This window comes from Aspergillus flavus, chromosome 4, assembly GCF_009017415.1.
Source record: "Aspergillus flavus chromosome 4, complete sequence".
NCBI lineage: Eukaryota > Fungi > Ascomycota > Eurotiomycetes > Eurotiales > Aspergillaceae > Aspergillus > Aspergillus flavus.
In genome coordinates, this window is record NC_092405.1 from 1,902,939 (window position 1) to 1,922,455 (window position 19,517).

The 19,517-nt window shown below is 50.6% G+C and overlaps 7 protein-coding genes across 7 annotated transcripts; 4 read left to right on the forward strand and 3 right to left on the reverse strand.

Moving 5' to 3' along the window:
* Positions 1-412: 412 nt before the first annotated feature.
* On the forward strand, positions 413-1,396 carry F9C07_3861 (palmitoyl-protein thioesterase precursor; the record flags this gene model as incomplete). Its single annotated transcript, XM_041285841.1, has 1 exon — positions 413-1,396. One exon carries the CDS (start codon positions 413-415, stop codon positions 1,394-1,396), a length of 984 nt encoding a protein of 327 aa, XP_041146138.1.
* Positions 1,397-2,262: 866 nt separating this feature from the next.
* On the reverse strand, positions 2,263-5,812 carry F9C07_3862 (protein efr3; the record flags this gene model as incomplete). The annotated part of the gene is made up of 2 exons (XM_041291905.1): positions 2,263-5,491; positions 5,598-5,812. The coding sequence occupies 2 exons, from the start codon at positions 5,810-5,812 to the stop codon at positions 2,263-2,265; spliced, it is 3,444 nt and encodes a 1,147-aa protein (XP_041146139.1).
* A 1,341-nt stretch (positions 5,813-7,153) lies between these two features.
* F9C07_3863 (putative RNA polymerase II mediator complex subunit Soh1) lies at positions 7,154-7,648 on the reverse strand (the record flags this gene model as incomplete). Its single annotated transcript, XM_041285837.1, has 1 exon — positions 7,154-7,648. The coding sequence occupies one exon, from the start codon at positions 7,646-7,648 to the stop codon at positions 7,154-7,156; it is 495 nt and encodes a 164-aa protein (XP_041146140.1).
* Positions 7,649-8,700: 1,052 nt separating this feature from the next.
* On the forward strand, positions 8,701-9,032 carry F9C07_3864 (uncharacterized protein; the record flags this gene model as incomplete). The annotated part of the gene is made up of 2 exons (XM_071511144.1): positions 8,701-8,949; positions 9,000-9,032. The coding sequence occupies 2 exons, from the start codon at positions 8,701-8,703 to the stop codon at positions 9,030-9,032; spliced, it is 282 nt and encodes a 93-aa protein (XP_071366413.1).
* A 176-nt stretch (positions 9,033-9,208) lies between these two features.
* F9C07_3865 (putative extracellular phytase) lies at positions 9,209-11,312 on the forward strand (the record flags this gene model as incomplete). Its single annotated transcript, XM_071511145.1, has 3 exons — positions 9,209-9,321; positions 9,412-9,614; positions 9,670-11,312. 3 exons carry the CDS (start codon positions 9,209-9,211, stop codon positions 11,310-11,312), a joined length of 1,959 nt encoding a protein of 652 aa, XP_071366414.1.
* A 2,226-nt stretch (positions 11,313-13,538) lies between these two features.
* Positions 13,539-15,346, forward strand: F9C07_3866 (uncharacterized protein; the record flags this gene model as incomplete). Its single annotated transcript, XM_041291893.1, has 4 exons — positions 13,539-13,608; positions 13,775-14,025; positions 14,092-14,509; positions 14,571-15,346. The coding sequence occupies 4 exons, from the start codon at positions 13,539-13,541 to the stop codon at positions 15,344-15,346; spliced, it is 1,515 nt and encodes a 504-aa protein (XP_041146142.1).
* A 768-nt stretch (positions 15,347-16,114) lies between these two features.
* F9C07_2202802 (DNA replication licensing factor, MCM2 component) lies at positions 16,115-18,776 on the reverse strand (the record flags this gene model as incomplete). The annotated part of the gene is made up of 3 exons (XM_041291906.2): positions 16,115-16,214; positions 16,276-16,445; positions 16,506-18,776. 3 exons carry the CDS (start codon positions 18,774-18,776, stop codon positions 16,115-16,117), a joined length of 2,541 nt encoding a protein of 846 aa, XP_041146143.2.
* Between the last annotated feature and the right edge of the window lie 741 nt (positions 18,777-19,517).

Genomic DNA, 19,517 nt, shown 5'->3' on the forward strand with positions numbered 1-19,517 from the left:
TAGCTATTACCTTTTATATAATTAAAGTCTTACTGACTTGGATAGTCAACATAATGGGAAGACTGAGGCCACGGGGTTACCGGAGTTTATAGACTGTTGATGATAGTTATATTTTGCTCTACCACCAGGCTTATCAGTAGTAGCTCTGCCCTAATACTCATAGAGGAAATTGGTTTAGATTTCTCAATAAAAACCCCATATTATATTGTACTGAGAATAGATTAGTGTTATCTGAACTTGCAGTTCTAGTGATGGTGTCGATCTATAGCATACATTGCATTGCATGATCACATGTTCGGGGCTCGTGACCCCGGCTTAAACGTACAAACAACTGCAGCCTGTTTATCTATACCAACTCTCCCTCAACCTCACACCTCAGCAAACCACATCCATCAAGAATAAAACCACAACAATGCGCACCCTCGCGCTTCTAGCTATCCCTTTCCTTTCAAGTGCCATCCCCCTCCACCAGCCTAAAACCACCGAATCCGCACCCCTTCCACTGGTTATCTGGCATGGCCTCGGCGACGACTTCCAACGCGAAGGCCTCCTCTCCGTCGCCTCCCTCGCCGAGAAAACCAACCCAGGAACCTATGTTCACCTTATCCATCTCTCAGACACTGCCTCCGGTGATCGTCAAGCCACCTTCCTCGGCAACGTCAGTGAGCAAATCGACACCGTCTGCGCCCAACTCGCCTCCGACCGCATCCTCAGCACAGCCCCAGCAATCAACGCCCTCGGATTCTCCCAAGGCGGCCAGTTCCTCCGTGGCTACATCGAACGCTGCAACGTGCCGCCCGTCCACAACCTTGTCACCTTCGGCAGCCAGCATAACGGCATTGCCGAATTCCAAGAATGCGGCTGGGGCGACTGGATCTGCCGCGGTGCCGAGGCGCTCCTCCGGGCAGGACGTTGGTCGCCCTTCGTGCAGGGCCGGTTCGTTCCTGCACAGTATTTCCGCGATCCGACCGAACTGGACGAGTACCTGGCCAGTAGCAATTTTCTTGCCGATGTGAATAATGAGCGTGAAGAGAAGAATGAGACATACCGGGAGAATCTGGGGCGCTTGAATAAGTTTGCGATGTATATGTTTGAAGAGGATCAGATGGTGCATCCGAAGGAAAGTGCGTGGTTTGGGGAGCTGGATGGGGAGACAGGGGATGTTATCGGCGTGAGGGAGAGGGATATCTATAGGGAGGATTGGATTGGGTTAAAGAAGTTGGATGAGGAGGGGAGACTGGTTTTCAGGTCTGTTCCGGGGAAACATATGCAGTTGAGTGAAGAGGTTTTGGTTAATGTCTTTGGGGAGTTTTTTGGTCCGGTGGAGGTTGATGTTGATGTTGAGGGTGAGGGTGAGGTGCGGGGAAAGGCTTTGGTTAAGCAAATTGGGTACTGATATGTTTCTGGTTGTTTTTGATTTGGGCTTTTCAGTGGTTTCTTATATACCCCTTTGTATAATTGGAATTGGGTCCGTTGGATTAGGGTTGTTGGAAGAGTATTTTTAGGATATAGCGCATTCGTAAACTTTGGATAATACTAGTAGATGCAGAACTGTTGATGGAACTGGAGCCAATAAGATCATTGTATTGCCAATAAAGAACTACTAGTGTACTTACATTGCAAGCAATGCGAGGTTAGCAGCAGCCTATCTGTGTATATATCAAGTTAGCGCTGTAATGTATATAACCAAAACTCCCCGTTAGCAGTACTCCATAGTGACCAAGCCAGTCTACACGTATCAAGGATACTCATTGGTGTCTTCCATCTATATACACAATTTTTCTTATCTAAGTAGCGTATCTTTTGGTTCCGAGGATATCTGGTAAGCTATTGCGGCTACTATATACAAATATCACAATGTCATGGAACGATAAACCGCATATATTCACAGAAGCTAACTCAAACCACAGAAAGCACGCGAAACCTTTTGATGCAGACAAAAAAAGCATAGCTCGAGTGGGTAACCATAGGAAAGTCTATCAGATCATACGCCATTATCGAGGGAGATAAGTGAGATGGCAAAAGAAGGACAAGATTCGGACAAAAGGAAACCGAAAATGTAATGCAGAACAGAAAAGAAGATGTAATGACGGGGGAAAAAAATTATAAGACAAAACTGAATATGTGCAGGTCAACAGAATGGTAGATAAGCAGCTGCTTCGCAACCATAACAAATGAAAGGTTAAATGAATGAAAGGTAAGAAGCGGGCATTCGAAAAGTGAAGTACACTAATATGACCGACATCTATAGGTGTATTACCATCAGTAGGGAGGGCGCCCAAGTCCTCCACTCACGCCTCGTCGCCCTGTATTGCTTCGGGCCTTCCGTCTGCTGCCCCTTGTCTCCGCGTCCGCTGGCGACAGGAACCCGTCCAGTAGCTTTTGCACGTCAAGGCGAGCACTATCAATTTTCTCTGCATTCGGCTCAACACCGTCAGTGGCAGCCGCTGCCAGACCCGTGCTCGAACGACTTTTATCCCTACTGAGAGATCGACCAGGCGACGTACTAGGTGTCCCTGCCTTTCCGTTCGTGACAGAAGGTCGGCGAGGTCCGGGAGCAGTTGAAGGACGACTAGCCGAAACGGATCGCTGCCGACCATCCGTAAGACCTCCTTGAATAGATATAGACGGAGGGATAGGCGGTACAGGCGGAATATCATTAGTATCTGCCATGAAAGAGAGAGCCGAGGCCTTGGGGGTTTCTTCCCCATCGAGGGAGATCCGTCCACCTCTGGTAGACTGGGGCTTGACCGAGGCACCATCGTCAAATTCGGACAGCGAATAGCCACTGACCATACTGTCACTACTGGAAGAGATAACACTTCGATTCGAGCCGTCAAGTCGACCCCTGAGCGGGCTCATTCGCCGGGCCTTGCCTTCTTCATTGACAGAGAGGACCCGTCTCAATTCATTCACGTGGACCGGAGATTCTCTACTAGTGCTGATGAGTTGTGAGCCTGATGAGTTGGGCACGCTCGTTCTTTGGGCATTCTGCAGACCAGCTGCAGATGCGTAAGCACTTTGTGGCACGGATGCGTTTGAACTTGCTGACGGAGAACTAGTACCGTTCTGATGGACATGATTGCGCATGACTAAGGTTCCGGTCCGCGATCTGCTCAGGGATTTGGCCTCGGCTCTTTCATTTTCAGCAGCTGCCAAGCAGGCTTCTCTTGACCATGGAGAAAGCATCTGCTCCCTGACCGCAGGAGGAAAAACGTTAGCCTTCGGTGTAGCTGCGGACGCCGACACGTGCGGCAGTACAGGAGCTGTGATGCTTCGCGGGGGAGATCCGACAGACCCCGGTGAGCTCGGAGGGCTGTGAGTAAGTAAAGTAATGAAAGAACCATAGGATGCTTCGATTCGTTGGATGAGTTCTTCACCGCCGTCAAACGGAATCAGGAGGCTTACGTCCTGAGCACCGCGGCCACTGGCCTGGACATTGCTGTTGTGGATAATCTTGTCGAGATTGACGGGTGGCAAGCGGATAGTCTCAAGCCAAACGCCGAGCTGTTGTCTTTTCTGAACTTCACTCTGGATTCCGTTGCCAATTCTAGAGGTGTCCAAGTCGAACTTTTCAGATAATGCCCACAGGTAGCCATAGACCAAACTTCCAATATTCACCAGCGCAGGGAAAGACTGGCCATCACCGGTAGTCATATTGTCCTGAAGTTTCAGCACCATAGGGAGTCCGAATCTCACAGCGTTCACTCCAAGATGCTTCACCAGGCTGACTAGGAGTAGATGAAGCAGCGTAATCTCGGAAACAGACGTCGGATGATCAGTCGCAAGGTCAAAGATAGTTAGATGGAGTAAGCGAAGGAAATTGGACTGCGCAATCAGAATCACCTTTTCCCTCTGGTTTCCGCTCATGCTGGCAGTGCGCTTTCCAGGCCTTTCCGTGGGGTCTGACAAGTCATTCTTGGCCGGTTGACTGGCCGGCCTGCCGGTTCTCTCCTTAACCTTAAGATCATCGGTAGATGTTTCCAGGTTCAGCCAAGTCAAAAAGGCATCGACATATGCATAACGAACATCCCTGTCAGGTTCACTCAAAAGCCACTGCGTACCTTCCCATACATATAGGCCCACCTGATGTCTGGATTCTGTGGTTACTGTGAATCCTGGCCGCTTCGTGTTAGCAACGAGGAGAATGTTCTTGATGGCCCTGAGAGCTGTGATCTTTGCGTTAGGCAGGGAGAATGCTATTAGGCCATCCTCCCCAGAAGATATCATAGCACTGGCGCCTCCCAGAACATCAGACTGTGTTGGAGACGAGGTTATTGCCTGCTCGTTGCCTCTTGAAGGTCTGAAGCGAGTCAAGATCGTCCTGACCATGTCAACAACCTGCTCGCCATAGTAAATGTGCGTTGTGAGATTGCCAATACAATCCTGCAGGAGTGAGAGCACCTCTGTCCTTTTCACTGAAAGCTCTAAGGCGTTCGAATGCCCGTTTTGCTTCTCGTCTGGTGTCGATTTTCCAGCCCTCGAGGGTGATATCAAGAACGACATATGACGTAATAGGCCCAGTAAGACATCAATAACGCTAAGTCCAATCATATTCACAGGGGATTTTAACAGCCGATCAATCAGATAGGTGATAGCGAACGATTCGTCCAGAGACTCTTCTGTGGGTGGAATGTCGTGCAGAATATCCATAGCGGCCACCAAAATAATGAAGCGAACTTGAACAGGACACCATTTGGCGATCAATTCAATCAACGACGTGGCCCAGCTGTCCTTGTGGTTATGACCTAGGCCGTTACCAGTTACCCGACTTTTGCGCAAGATGAAGTCCAGCACAACCTGAGTCGTGACACGAATCTGGCCGCGGCTGCTCCCGTTGACGACAATCTGTTCCAAGCACCGCAAAGCGAGCAATCTCATATCCATCTCCGCTTTTCGGTCCATATCAGCGGTGTTTTGAGCCGCCAATGACGCATCTCCCTCCACCGCGTCGACCGTTTCCACGGTGGCCGTGCTAACCCGGCGTCGGTGCGCGGTCTCTGATTCGTTCTTGTCCGCTTCGAGGAGCTTCAGTTCGAGAGAACCAACTAGATTATCTTCCGGGCTGTAGAGGTTTTCCAGAATGACCGGGAGGATGACGCGTATTGAATCTCCGCCATCCGCAGCCAAACCCGCTTCGGAACTGACCACACCTTTGATCGCCCTCAATCCTGCCGTCTTCCATCGAACCGTAAGCGGAGGACCCGCGGCGAGCTTCGATTGCGTAGAAGGGTCGCCCTCCGCAAAACCCGCATACGACCGTACCACTTCCCGGTACTGTGTAGCAAAATCCTGCTCGGCAGATAGTGCCGCCATATCTTGATGTCGGCAGAAGGTCTCGAAGGTCTCAATGGAATCCTCGACCATGGAGATATCCTGCGAGCGTACGACCGTTTCGAGGACTGTCATGACCGACCGTGCGTAGATCGGCAAGTCGCGGGGCACTTTCTCGATGAGCGCGCTCAAGATCTGAAGCGTAACCTGCACATTCCTACAGCGCAACGACAATGTCAGCCGGCCTTCCACCGCAAATTCCCCAAGACTATGTGCCAATCTCATCCATGACCTCTCGCTTGTCGTCCCCGTTGTAAACTCACCCTATCTTGCGGCGCCACACATCCCGAGCGGCTCTCTTCTCCAGAAAGGCGCCGACCTTTGTCAGCTTGCTGCGGCGGGTGCTCACATAGTAGAGCAGATAAGAGAGTTCACTCGAGTTCGGCTTGACCACCTGCACACCTTTCTGGTACTGTGGATAGCATTTCAATACCAGAACCTGATGTTTCGGTCTGCATTTCTGGCGTACACCCTCCATCGGCTAGGGTGCCCGGGGGAGGCTATTCAATGTCCGTGTTTGGGGTTTCAGCGGTAGAGGACGTCAGGCGCGATTCCGGAAAGTGCCAGGGGTAGTGGCTGGGAGATACAGAATCTAGTGGGTCAAAAAAAGAGTCTGGAACCGGACATGGAGTCGAGGTAATTGAATGGTTTAGTGTACGCGTCACAGCCACAGTGACGGTAGAAAACGAAGTCCAGGGCAAGATAGTCAAGTCACCAAGGGGTGGGGTCTGTCCATCGGATATATTAGGTAGTAGTCGCCAGCTATGTCGGGGCGGGTCGTCTGTACCAGGAACGAATGGTAAGTAAGGAGTGATACTGCGGTATTACGGCAGTTCAAGCGTACTCATGGAATACGCAGCAGATGGATTACACAGAAGGGTATGTGCGTGTGGAAAGGGGAAGAAAGAAAGGACGAAAAGAAGAAAGAAGGATGGGAGTTTGTAATGACGGAGTTAAGAAAAGGAATCTGTCGGGAAAATCAGTCTGTTTCTCTCTGGCCCCGTGAGACTTGGCGATCGTCGTCCATTTAAGGAGTTTATTTTACCAGACCTACTGATGGATGGTATTTCTGGCATCTATTTGATTTTCTTTCTCTTTCTTTATTTTCTAAGCATTTTTATATTCAATCATAATACTTGTCTTTCTTTTAATGAGGAAAGAAACAAAAAAATGAAGTAATGACCAACGTCATAACTAAATGAGCTCGTATTTACCTAGAACCAGACAAGTGTACACAACAACATTCAATACTGAATTTCTGAGAACATCTTACATCCCAAGGATAATCCCCTCCCAAATCCATACTACCGCCATGGGTCACAAGGCGCACTCCTTTTATGCATGCATTCCCATGGTAGATAGATACGTACATGCACAACAATCACCCGTCGAATATTCGAAGATGCTCCCCGCACCTAGGGAAGATACCGACCGAGAATCAAGCTACATTCCGAGCCATGCAGCTTAGGCATGGCGAGAACCCAAAAAGAACGCAATGCCACCTCGCAGGGCACAAATAGCCGACATTGACGAACTATTCAAGGAAAAGCGGGCGTACCTCGGTCACACATGACGCGCCGCGCCATCACGAAGCCAGCGGCATCAGTGCGTCCGGACCTCGATCGAAGCAACTTCGCGGGGAAGAAGCAAAAAGGGTTTGAGAAAACCCAATTCTTTTTACCCTCCGATGTAGATCCCCTGAGACTTCTCCGCCGCCCGCAACGATTTCCTTTTTAGGTTGTAGCCGAGCAGACCTATCGTAGAGTATCGAGAGAAGATGCCCGCGGCTCTTCTTCACAATCGTGTCTTAAAACCGAGCTCAGGTCTTTGATTTATTACTATTCCCCGCTTCTTCCTGTTTCTCTTGTTCTTCCTTATCTTGTTCCCCCTCCTGTTCGGTGGTTGCGCCGCCTTCTTCGTTGCTAATGCCGGTCCCCGCCAGCCCTTCGATAACTTGGGGGCGAATGATATCGCGGCGGAATGTGTCTTCTTGGAGGAGTCGTAGCGCGCGGAGGGTGGCACCAGGATGGGTTAGGAATTGAGCGTACTCGGGAGTTTTCCAGTAGGAGTAGAGGTATGCAAGGTACGCGGCGAAGGCCTGCGCGTCAGGATCCGCAGTGTCCTTGGTCGCGTCGCCTTCATCGCCAGCGTTGGAGATTCCCAGCAGATGGGGGTATGTGACTGCGAGGTGCGAGAGATAGTATGGGTTGGCCAGCGAGGAGACGAACTCGAGCTCGAGAGTAAAACGTGGGTTTGTGAGAGTCGGCGGTGGGGGTTGTTCAGGATGACCGGTAGGTGGTTGTGGCTGGTCCATGGCGTGGGATCAATGAGTTTATCGGAACGCTGAGCGGAGGTAATTATAAAGGCAGTTGCAACGACTGTGAGCGATGGATTTGTTTATCGTAGAGAAATAGTGAAGGGTAACGGGAGAGGTATGGTCGGTAAGGTCGAAATAGTTTGTTGCTGTAGGAGAGTTGGAGATCAGACGTGATGACAGTGCTGTAGGCTAAGCTGTGAAGGGAAATGGCCGCGGTGCGACAAATAAATATTGTTTCATCTTCACTCCATCTATTCAACAGAGGCCCACTACTTTCTCCCCACTGTCCAGATTTGTGTGAAACCTAAGCTCGGATAGCAGAGTACAATACAATAATTATATTATTATAAGACATCACTAAATACTCTTAGATGGAGAGTATCAATATTCTCCACATAAGTTTATAATATAACTACAACCTAATACCTGTTACAGATTCCGATCGGATCTCTCTTCCTGTAGATGTAAATGTACTCCGTATTCTTTATTTCATCACCTCTACTAATCGCGAAAATAATGTGGAAAGAAACCAACGTACATTATATGCCCACCTCTATCTAAATCTAGTGACTTTAAGTTATAGATGCCCCTGCACGTGGGCACGTGAGAGTGAGTGTGGTCTATGAATATATATCAGGGAATATATGCAACGAGTCAACGAACGAGGACCGAGTTTATAAGTTGGTGCCTGTCATTCGACCCCTAGACAAGGACAGTCGCTGCCTACTATCTCTAGACTAAACATTGTGAGATGTATGAGCGCCAGAATCAAGCCTGCCCTCGTCGAGGAACATGCCATATAGGTAAACCTTACTCCGGTGCCTGAGTCAAGCCTTGGCCATGCCCCTCTGATTCCTAACGCAGCCCTAGGGCAACCAATACAATTTCTTTACTAAATCCATTTAGAGAGTGAAGCTCGTATCTCTGCAATGGTTTCTCGCTTCGATGGAGTCCTGATATTAGATATTTAGTAATCCAATCCACTCGTTGTCCAACTACCTCTTCCAACCATGGTCCACGGAAGCGTGAACGATGAATGACACCATTCTATGGCCCCCTCATCCGACCATAATCAAAGGAAACCATTCCATTATTTTCCCCAGAAACAGCCCACGTGCCCAGCCAGAACTTTGGCATGGTACACCTTGCCAAGCCACTCTTGGCTTGGCGGAAGACAAGGGCCGTCGTCCAAGCTTCCCATTGAACGCCCAGCTTCTGCACGTGTAGAAGATGGTGGATTCCGATTTGTCTACAGGACCCTAGCCAACGGTTCCCTGGTAGAATTCGCCAAGCACAAGGTACAAGGATTAGCAGTTTTCGAATGAGATTATCTCCCACGTAGTTTTAGCCCGCATCATTCCACCCAGTCAGAGATGCATGAAATGTACACAGGAGATGAGATAGCCATGCGAGGGTGGTATCTGGCCGTCGCATTCCCTTGGCATTCCACCTTTTAAAAAGGCGCGTTTCTCCCGCCTGGGAATTGATCTTCCCTTGTCCTTCAGCTGCAGGCCTCATTTTCTACTGCTGCCTTGAGGTCACATCATCTGCATCACGATGAGGTTCCTCTCAATTGCAGGTGCGGCGCTCTTCGCTTCCAGCGCTGTTGCCCAAACTTACCAGCGCTTGGGTGGCTGTCCAACCTTGGGCTGCGTGTTCCCTCCTGACCAGTATGTCATTGGTTTTCTGATTGTCGTGACTTCAAGTTGGTGTGGTCAGCGGTTGTAGAACACTGGAGCTAATTGTTGTACTCCTGCTAGGGCGGATTTCCTCCCCGGACAGTACTTCGATATCCGCATAGAAGTCCACTCGCCCGTCAACGGCTCTGAAGCTCGCCAGGGCCAGCCTGATCCGGACTTCAAGTTCACTATCGCGAAGAAAGGTGAAGAGGGCGTTGCCGCGGCAGAATATTTTGAGATCGATGAGCCGCAACTCGAGAGATGGAACTTTACCTGGTATGAAGGTATGTTCGGAACCGCCCCAATGGATAATAATATGGCATCGGCTAAGTGGTGTAGACCTGTTCGCGAAGGATGCCCAGAAACCCTCTCTCGTCAATGTCACTGCCAAGGCATACAGAAGGGTCGCTCTCCACGAGCCTGGTGAGTACGAGGCGACGTTGACCTATTACGGTCAAGAAAAGACGGTTGCCAACTGGCTGGTGCGCGACCTCCCTGAGAAGCGACGGGCAAAGAATGTCGTTCTCTTCATCGGAGATGGCATGACAACTAATATGATCACGGCGGCTCGTTTAATCGCTCATCGTAGCATTAATGGCAAGTACTTGACCAAATTGCAATTGGACAAGTTCCCGGTCTTGGGCCATCAAATGACCCACTCGATGGACTCCTTCATCACGGACTCCGCCAACTCCGCCACGGCACTCTATACGGGCCACAAGACCACAGTGAACGCTTTGAACGTCTATGTGGACTCGTCGAAAGATCCTTTCGATGACCCCAAATTCGAGACCATCTCCGAGATATTCCGCCGCCGGTACCCCGATGCCGGTATTGGAATCGTCTCGACCGCTTTCCTGGCTGACGCCACCCCTGCTGCCTTGGCTGCCCATACTCGGGACCGTGGCGAGTATGACCACGTTATTAGCGCCTACTATGAAGGGTTGACCAAGTATGAGTGGACGGACTGGGACGGTCCGGACGTCCTCCTCGGTGCCGGTGCGGAGAACTTCATTACCAGCGAAGACGCGCCTCGGGATTACTACAAACTGTTCTCCGAGAAGGAATACAGTATTAGCTGGAACAAGACCGCTCTGCAAGCTGCCCCGAATGACACCAAGGCCCTAGGAGTTTTCTCCACGTCCAACCTGGCTACTTGGCTCGATCGCAACGTCTACCAGGAGAACCTTCGCAACCAGAGCAACTATCCGGATGGCTCAAAGCGCGACGCAGAGGACCTTCCGGGACTGAAGGAGATGACCCTTAAGGCGATCGACGTATTGAACGCCCGGCACGAGGATGATGGCTGGTTCCTCATGTCGGAGGCCGCCAGCATCGACAAGCAGATGCACACCTTGGATTACGACCGGTCTCTGGGCGAACTGCTAGAGCTGGACGATACCGTGCGCGCCACGATCGAGAAGCTCAAAGCCCTTGGACAGCTGGAAGACACCCTTATCATTGTTACCGCTGACCACGGCCACGGATTCGACGTCACCGGCTCGGTTGACACCGAATACTTGAACGCACAGGAAGATGGTCGCGACAAGCGACGGGCTATCGGAACCTATCAGAATTCGGGACTCTCGCAGTACACCGTGCGCGGCCCTAACGCCTTGCGGTACTCGGAAGGGGTCCATTTCCCGGCCCGCTGGGATCCGCGCTACACTCTGCATGCCGGCGTGGTGGCGTTCCCCGACCACCAAGAGAATTATGAAGTGCACAAAGAGGGACCGCGGAAGCCCGCGGTGAAGCGCAGTGGATCCGACGGCTACTTTGCCAACTACAAGGACGCAGTGACTGGGTTCCTGATCAACGGCACTCTACCCGTCGATGCGGACCAGGGCGTGCACTCGTTGACGGATGTACCGGTGTTTGCGCAGGGCCCTTGCCAGGAGCTGTTTGGTGGCGTGTACAGCTCGGTAGACATCTTCTTTAACATGGCCGAGTGTCTCGGGTTAGCCGACCATGGAAAGAATTAAGCCCCGGCCATCATTTATTTTTCTTTGCTGTTTCCGGAGGGTGGTGTTAATTGATTGTTGACTGTAGGACAGCGGATCATGTACAGTAAAACTCTAATGAGAGATCTCAGATGAATGAAATAAACCTTGAACTTCTTTAAGCCCCTACGAAGAATGTTGACGTATGTCCCAGGTTTTTCCCCGACGTCATCCTTTTCGACGCGGCGTGCCGGGGATGCTGTACTCCGTACTCCCTGCAGAGTACAGTCGGAGGCTGGGCCGTTCTACTGGACTTTGGTTCAGAAAACCAACGAAGAGGAAAAAGAAAGGCAAGTCGCAAGATTCCGTCATCAAGCATCCAACGAGCAGCATTCCAGCGTTATCTTGTCTGTCTGCCAGGGCGTTCCGATGTAAGGGTCCCAGTGGATAATTGCCAAGAAAAAGGATAACGTAGGACACTGACTAACAGCGTCGATCATTGAGGGACGAAAAGCCAAATTGACCGCCGATCTGTTGCAGAGTGAAGGTGTTTGTGTGTTCTGAGGGGTCACTGATGCACAGTACCAGATCGGGACGGAATAGTATAGAGAAGAACCGATTGCATTGAATTGAAAATGGATTCTTTCCTTGTTGTCCACATTCTTTGCGGGAATGTTATTTTGAGTATGCGTGTGTGGAAGGGTTAAAGTTGGTGGTGGTTATGGTGGTGGCGTATTTTCTCAAAATAGAATGAGCTTCAACGTCCCGTGATATCGCTCTCAATACGAAGTACGGAATTGGTTGGTTTGTTCTGTATCTTAAATCAAGGAAATAAAATGATCAATAGGAGAATTCCCTTGACTATGTTTTTATTTCCCCCCCCTCCCTTACCAGAACTGCAGAATCCTCATGTACAGTACCTGCACCTGTACTTGTTCCTGTGCCTAATGCCTAAGATAGTCTAGATGATTTCTGGGGTAGCCTGGCAGCAAGTCATTTCCGCCTTTAGAGCCCGGTATTGAACATGGCGGGTAAAGATTCAGGGGTACCGAACGGAACCGATACATTGAATGAGTGGTGATGGGGACCAGTCCGTCAATCAGGAAGCGAGGTTTCTGTCTACCGATGGTAAATTACAAGGGAACCTCGGGAAGAAGAGGACGGTCCGTCCAGGCTACAGTAGTAGGGACCTCTACTAAAGTAGTGTACTGTTGTGACTCAAGCTAGCCATGCATCCCCACGGGATTGACCCGATTATCTTGTTCATATGACTGATTTTTTGGGTGCTTTGGGAGAAAGGATAATCAAAATCTATATATTAGTACCCATGTACATAGTAACCCCAATTCGGCAGTTGGAGTGGATATCGATCTGTATTTTATTATTATCATAGTACCAGTGGTGGTGTTGATATCCTACTGTTTGTTGGTGTTGATTTATCAGTAGAATGTTTGATAGCCAGATGGTTATCTCTAAGGAAGTGCATACTAATCTTTCTGAATGACAATAGGAATCCAAATTAAAAGTCAAAATTAAAATACAAAAAAAGACTTGCAGCGACCGTGAGAAATCTATTGTCACTTTCTTTCTCTGTACTCTCTTCTCCAATGATGGAGAATAAATCTCCATGAATCCACCTCGTTCTTTCCCTCCCACCCCCCCCTTTTTTTATTAATTCCCTCCGACGATCCCTTCCAACTGAACAGGTCCCAAGGGGCGCGCCGCCGCTTCGTTTCCCGTCAGTCAACCATCACTTTTACTTTACTCTACACAACTCTCTTTCCACTCCTTCCTTTCTACTACTAACTAGGTACTAGTCAGTTCCCGTTTCTCTCTTTCTTCCCCTTCGCACGTTTCCTTTCCTTTCCTTCTTTCTTTCCCGCCACACACGCACACAAACGCCTCCTTGGATTGGAAAAAGACAAATGAAAAGAGACAAGGGGATTTCGCCATCCACGCAAGCTAAAATACTAGCCCCAACGGTCTAATCTGTCCCCATAACTGCATCTCCGAAATCTCCTGCAATAAAAATCCCCCTCCAATCGTCACCGGCCCCCTGACCGACTTCCGAGGCATCGCTGTTTCACAAACCACCAGCTGGGATTTTTTATTATTTTCTTGTTTGCTAGCTCGGCGCTTGCGATCGATTATCGCATTGTTAGAGCTCTCATTTATTTCCCGTGATCGTGTTTTATTGCTTCCCCTGTCATCCCCAATCGTCGCTTTTCACTCGCCCATCCTCGTGGACGCATTGCGTGTTCCGCCAACATGAATGCCTCTCAGCAACCTCCCACGCTCTCGTATGCTTATCCACCCGCCATGGCGCTGGGTCCGCAAGGTTCGTCATCTTCCTTTGTCTGGCTGGGCTCAATCGCAGAACGTTTCACATCGTTGCGGGGCCCGACTCCCTTATCAGTGTTGCTTCATTCCGTCGTCATTTTAGACCGTGTCTGGCCTGCGAGAGCTCAAGATGAACTAACATGGATTTTCTATTTCTTATACAGTCTCCCCGGTCCGTCAGCCGTCACCACAAGTTCCAGGGGTGAATTTGGGCTCCAACAACCCCTTTAGAAACCGTGCTCTCTCACCCTCCAACTCCATTGCCTCAGGTAGTCGCCCAGAACGACCAACCTCGACGAATCCTTTTCTCGACGATTACGGACCCCTGTCGCCACAGTCGGCGCCCACTGGCACTGGAAGCATGGTGTCCCCCATCGATCGGTCCGATATGACGAACAATACGCGCGATCTCTTTGTACGTCTTCTAATGACGGATGTCACCTTAGTCGATCTGATCTAACTGTATGTCTCTCTGTCATAGGAAAACCTCTCGCTCAACTCCAACCCAGCTCCTCAACCCACGGGCTACCGACCCGCTCCGTCTCGCCCCGATCGGCCTTTCCAGAATGGTGGTATTTCGAGCAGTCACCGCCCAACTACGTCGAGGGAACGTCCGGAGCGCCGGGAGAAAGATTCGCTAGACATCTTCGCTGACCCGCCGAGTGCAGGCCTGCCGAGGCCCCGGGATCGCGACCGCCGCCCTCGTCGGAACTCGGAGTCGTCCATTATGGAGCGTCCCAAGCTGCTCGACCCGGAAGACGAGCGGCGCCGGCGGGAGAGGAGGCGGCGGGAACGGGAAGCTCGTCATCGGGACGGCAAGCCTCGTTCTTCGAAAAAGAACAACTACCAACTCGACATTATTGACAAGCTCGATGTGACTAGTATCTACGGCACAGGAAGTGAGTGGTCCCACCTGACATCGTATTTGATTTCTCAAACATCCGACTAATTCGTGGACAGTGTTCCATCACGATGGACCGTTTGATGCGTGCAACCCCAACCGTAACCGCAAGGGCCAACGCACAGCCCCCATGCAAGCCTTCCCTGCGGATTCTGCCAACATGGCCTTGGGAGGCTCTGGTCCCGTCAATCAGGACATTAATCTGGACCTGTTCCACGGAAGGTCAGAGCAAGGCTATAACGATTATGGCGCAATCGAGACTCGTAAAACGGAAGGGGTGAACTTCGATCCTACATCGCGGATCGAGCCAGTGCATGGCGAACAGAGTATGGGATTAGGAACCAGCACCTTCTTGGATGGGGCTCCTGCCAGCAAAGCCGCCATCCAACGCCGTGAGAGCGAGAATGATCAACAGATCAGACAAGGGGCGGGGGGTCTGCAACGGAAAAAGAGTTTGGCGCAGCGACTCCGCGGGGTGGGTAGCCGCCCGTCCAACGGCCGTGTGGTATCACCTGAAGCATCCTATATGGCACCCGCGGGCTCCGGCCATATCGGGACGATCAAGGCCAACGAGAAGAATCCATTTTTCCAGGATTACGATGATGCTTGGGAGAAGAAAGGTGCTCGGATCGCCGAGGAATCACAAGGACTGGGACGAGCTCGTTCTACGAGTAGTCCGAAGCAAAGTTCCGGTCTGGAAAGGAGACACACAGAGGACCGATCATATGGATATGACGAGGGCCGTAATGCCAACGGGGGTGGTGGTGGCGGCTTTCTCAATCGGATGAAGAGCTTGCGCAAGCCCCGTCCCGAGAGACGAATCAGTGACGACTGAAGATCTTGACATGTCCTTATATCTTTATTCTGTACTCCTTGCATTGGGACCACACGATTGGTCGTTGAAGAAGATACAGATGGAAGAACACTGAACCGCATAACTTCACGGCCCACCAGGTCAGTTTCCAAAGGCAGATAGCAATGTGGCTTGGTCTAGTACCTTAGGAAACCTTTCGTCGCTTGACAGCTGGGTATCATGACTAGAAGATGCCCTGTGGATCTGGTGGGAAACTCATTCCCGCAGGAGGGGTGGCAGGGACATGCGAAAATAGGATAGCCTGGGGCTGTCTATGGTGGGTGGTACATGGATTCTCTTATTTATTCACTTGGCAGCGCGGACGAAAATGGACGGCGTTGGTTGATGGTTACTCTGGGGCTGGGAACGGATGCCTTGGGTCTGGTTTTCTGTAGTTTCTATGTGGTTTCTTCCTTTTTTATTCAGCAGTTTCTCAAATCACATACTGTATGCTTGGACTCGGTATCAACAATAGTCACTTCGCAAATCCACGAAACACAACACTGTAAGAGCCAGAACTCCACGTCCCGGATATAAAATATTTCATCATAAGATCCATAAGAAAAGATTCATCCAAAAGAAATTCACCCGTATTAGATTCAGATCAAATCAATCCATAATCCACACACATTAATGCACCTCTTTCATATCTCTATTGAAAAGAAACGAACAAAAAAATGATATCATAGCAACCCGAATAAACCCCGTTAATTAACGTAAACCCCGCACAATCCATAAATCACATGAGATCTAGTAAGCCCGAGGCGCAGTGGCCTTAGGAACATACGGATTCGGCGCAGCAATACCCGCTTTCCGTCTTGACTGAGGCTTAGGTCTAGATAATGTGTACCTGTTTTACAATTGTCAATACCGAGTTACTTGCAACGGGGGAAAAAGGGAAAAGAACGTACTTGGCAAAAGCGCGAGAGAGGGCCTTCTTGCAGGAAACCTTCTGACTGCCGATGAAGGAATCGACTGTCACTGCTATTGCGCGGTCGATGTCTTGACTGGAACAGTATTCTGAGAGACGCATTTTGCAGAAGGATTCTGCGATACGCATGATCGCTTCCAAGTGACGGACCTGTGGATGTTTTTATTAGTTGTTTTGTTTGATGGGTGTGAATTACTTGTGGGAGCTTACGGTAATGGGGTATGCGCCTGTTGCGAGGGATTCACGACGCATGTCTGCGAAAAGACGGGCGATCTTGTCTTGGTCGATTTGGTAGAGTTTCGGGTGGCAGCGTTCACGGGCATAGAGGATGTATTTGCGAAGGAGTTCCTGGGGGATTTCGCCCTCCTTTTCTTCTTCGATTTTGCGGTTGGCAGCTTCGCGGGCGGCGATTTCTTCCGGAGTGAATGGGAGGCGGTTACCCTCCCTGTCCAGGCGATAGCCTTCTTCGTCGATGCGGTTGCCGTCGCTATCGATCAGGTTACCTTCTTCGTCTCGCAGGGGGCGGGCTGGGTTGGCGCGATGGTGGGATTCGACGACGAAGTTGGCGAGGCGTTCATCTTCAGCAGGATCCACGAGGTCGCGGACAACGCAGAGGATGTCGAAACGGGAGAGAATGGGTTCGGTGAGCTCGACGTTGGCGTTAAAAGGTGCAGTGCTGTTATAGCGGCCCCCAATGGGGTTGGCTGCTGCAACAACGGCGCAGCGCGCTTGCAGTGTGGTGACGATACCGGCTTTGGAGATGGAGATGGTTTGTTGTTCCATGGCTTCGTGGATGGAGGTACGGTCTTGGTCGTTCATCTTGTCGAACTCATCGATCAGACATGTACCACGGTCTGCGAGTACGAGGGCACCACCTTCCAGAGTCCATTCGCTGGTCAGCGGGTCGCGGCGCACGCTGGCTGTCAAACCGACGGCACTGGCACCTTGACCCGTTGCAAAAACGGCACGGTGGGCGGTCTTCTCGACATATTTGAGGACTTGGGATTTGGCAGTACCTGGGTCACCAAGAAGTAAGACGTTGATGTCTCCACGGATCGACATCTTGCCCTGGGCTTGCTTGCTGACACCGCCAAAGAGGGAGAGGGCAATGGCTGTCTTCACGTCTTGATGACCGTAGATACTGGGAGCAATGGAACGGATAATCTTGTCCACGATTTCTGGGTCTCGCGAGAGCGCGCGGATCTCACGCTCATCTTCTTCAGTCAAGTGGAAACCAGCCAGCTGGTCGTGAGACTTGATAACATGGTTTGCTTCGATAATAGTGGCGAACACAGGGAATCCGTTCTTGTTATTGAGCTGGGCATCATAGCTGTTGCGGTAGATACCGGTCACTTCGACTTCGTCACCAGGCTTGGCGGAATCAATGAGATCTGCAAGAAGGATGACTTCACGCTGGCGTGGAAGTCGTCCGGCAGGGACGGAGCCAGGCGATTCTTGAAGAGTCATTTTCTGGTAATTGCGGTAGACGGTCTTCTCTGAGTTGACGGTGAACGGTCCCTTGGATTGGCAGTTCTGGCAGTATGAAATCTTCACTTCCTGACTGGCTTCCTGCTGGAACGGGCCCAAGGTGATATTACATTTGCCGCAAACGAACATGATATACTTCAATTGCGGGAATACACCACTGCGGCGCGTGACGACACCAGTGACACGCACTAGGGAGTTGAGATGAGACTGGCGCAGCTGACGTAGAGTGCTAACGGTAGGAAGATCGATGATGCGAACATGGATCTCATTATGGATGTCGTGGTATTGAGGGTAATGGAACAATGTCACATCAAGAGCGACCTGGTCGAAAACTTTAAGAACCTCGGTGGGCTCATTGGCCACGAAGTATGCCAATACAGCCCTGGTGCTGGACAAGTGGTCATAGGAGACTTCGAGAGAGGCCGAGTTAACCTCACCAAGAGTCTTGATCTTGTTTCCGTACACCGAAGCACCGGAGTCGTCAGTGAACTCGGTCAAGAACGCCTTGAATTCTCGGTAGATGGAGCGCAGGACTTGAGGCTGTAACACCCAGTCTGTGACATTGGGTGCCTTGATATCCATCATCTCTTCCAATGAGAGCTCTTCCATATCACCTTCACCCATGTCGATATCTTCTCGGTCCTCGTCGTAGTGATGTCTCCGCCGGCGAGGCTGGCGGGTAAGATCTATGTTTTGGTCATCATCGTCTTGCAGAAAAGCTCGAGGCATGCGACTGCGCCGTGCCAATTCCCGATCTCTCCTGTTCAAGCGAGCTTCCAGTTGGCGACGTGTGCCTATGTCTAGCTCTTCTTGTTCTTCGTCATCGATGTCGGCTCCTTGATAACGATCGTTTTCCCTGCTCGTGTAGTCATTTTCGAAGCTATCACCGAACAGGTCAATACCCTCTCCCTCCTCTGCCATTTCGTCAAGGTCATCGATATCTTCCAGAAGCTCTGCTTCTTCATCGCGTTCGTCATCTTCATAAGGAAGCATAGGAGGAGAAGAGGGGGGGGCTACAAAGTCAGTGAGGACATGGAACACATTCTTTCTTCATGCTTTGACTTACGACTAGAGGGGGGAGCGATTGAAGATGTTTCATCATCAGGCTCTCTGTCTCTCTTGCGACGGTTCAAATTTCCTAGTCCGCGATTTGCGGCGGTGTAACTGGGGCGAAGTGGTGAACTGTACAGATTTTAGCCTTGTTCAAAAAGCTGAACAGAAGGGAGAAAAAGAGAAAAAAAAATTCGGCATGGACAATATGCGCCACATGCAGGATATGACTTGGTACATACCTCATTGTGTGTGTATATTAGTGTGAGGGATGGTAATCTGAAAGAATGACAAAAGTGAACCAAACCCACAAATGTTCCTGAGTGAGGGTCTTTTTCGTCTGAGGAGCACAGGGAGGGATTCAATCAATCGGTTGCTGGGGCGGTGATGCGTGCGGGTATCGAGAGACGCGTCAAAGCGCGACCTGACGCGTATCAATTAAACCCGTTTTAGGAAAGTTTATGACTTGGTGCCTGATTATACCCCAGAAACCCAGGCATGGTGTGGTGGCGCTAGTATACAAGCTCTAGAGGCTGGAGCAAGTCTCTACTCCGGAGTATGCACTATCCCCTTATTAGGGTCTCGCTCAGTGCTTGAGAGCTTAGACATTTATCTTTCATCGTCCGATGTGGTTATCGCGGTGGTGGAGACAGCTATGGAATAGACATATGACCCCGCGATGCG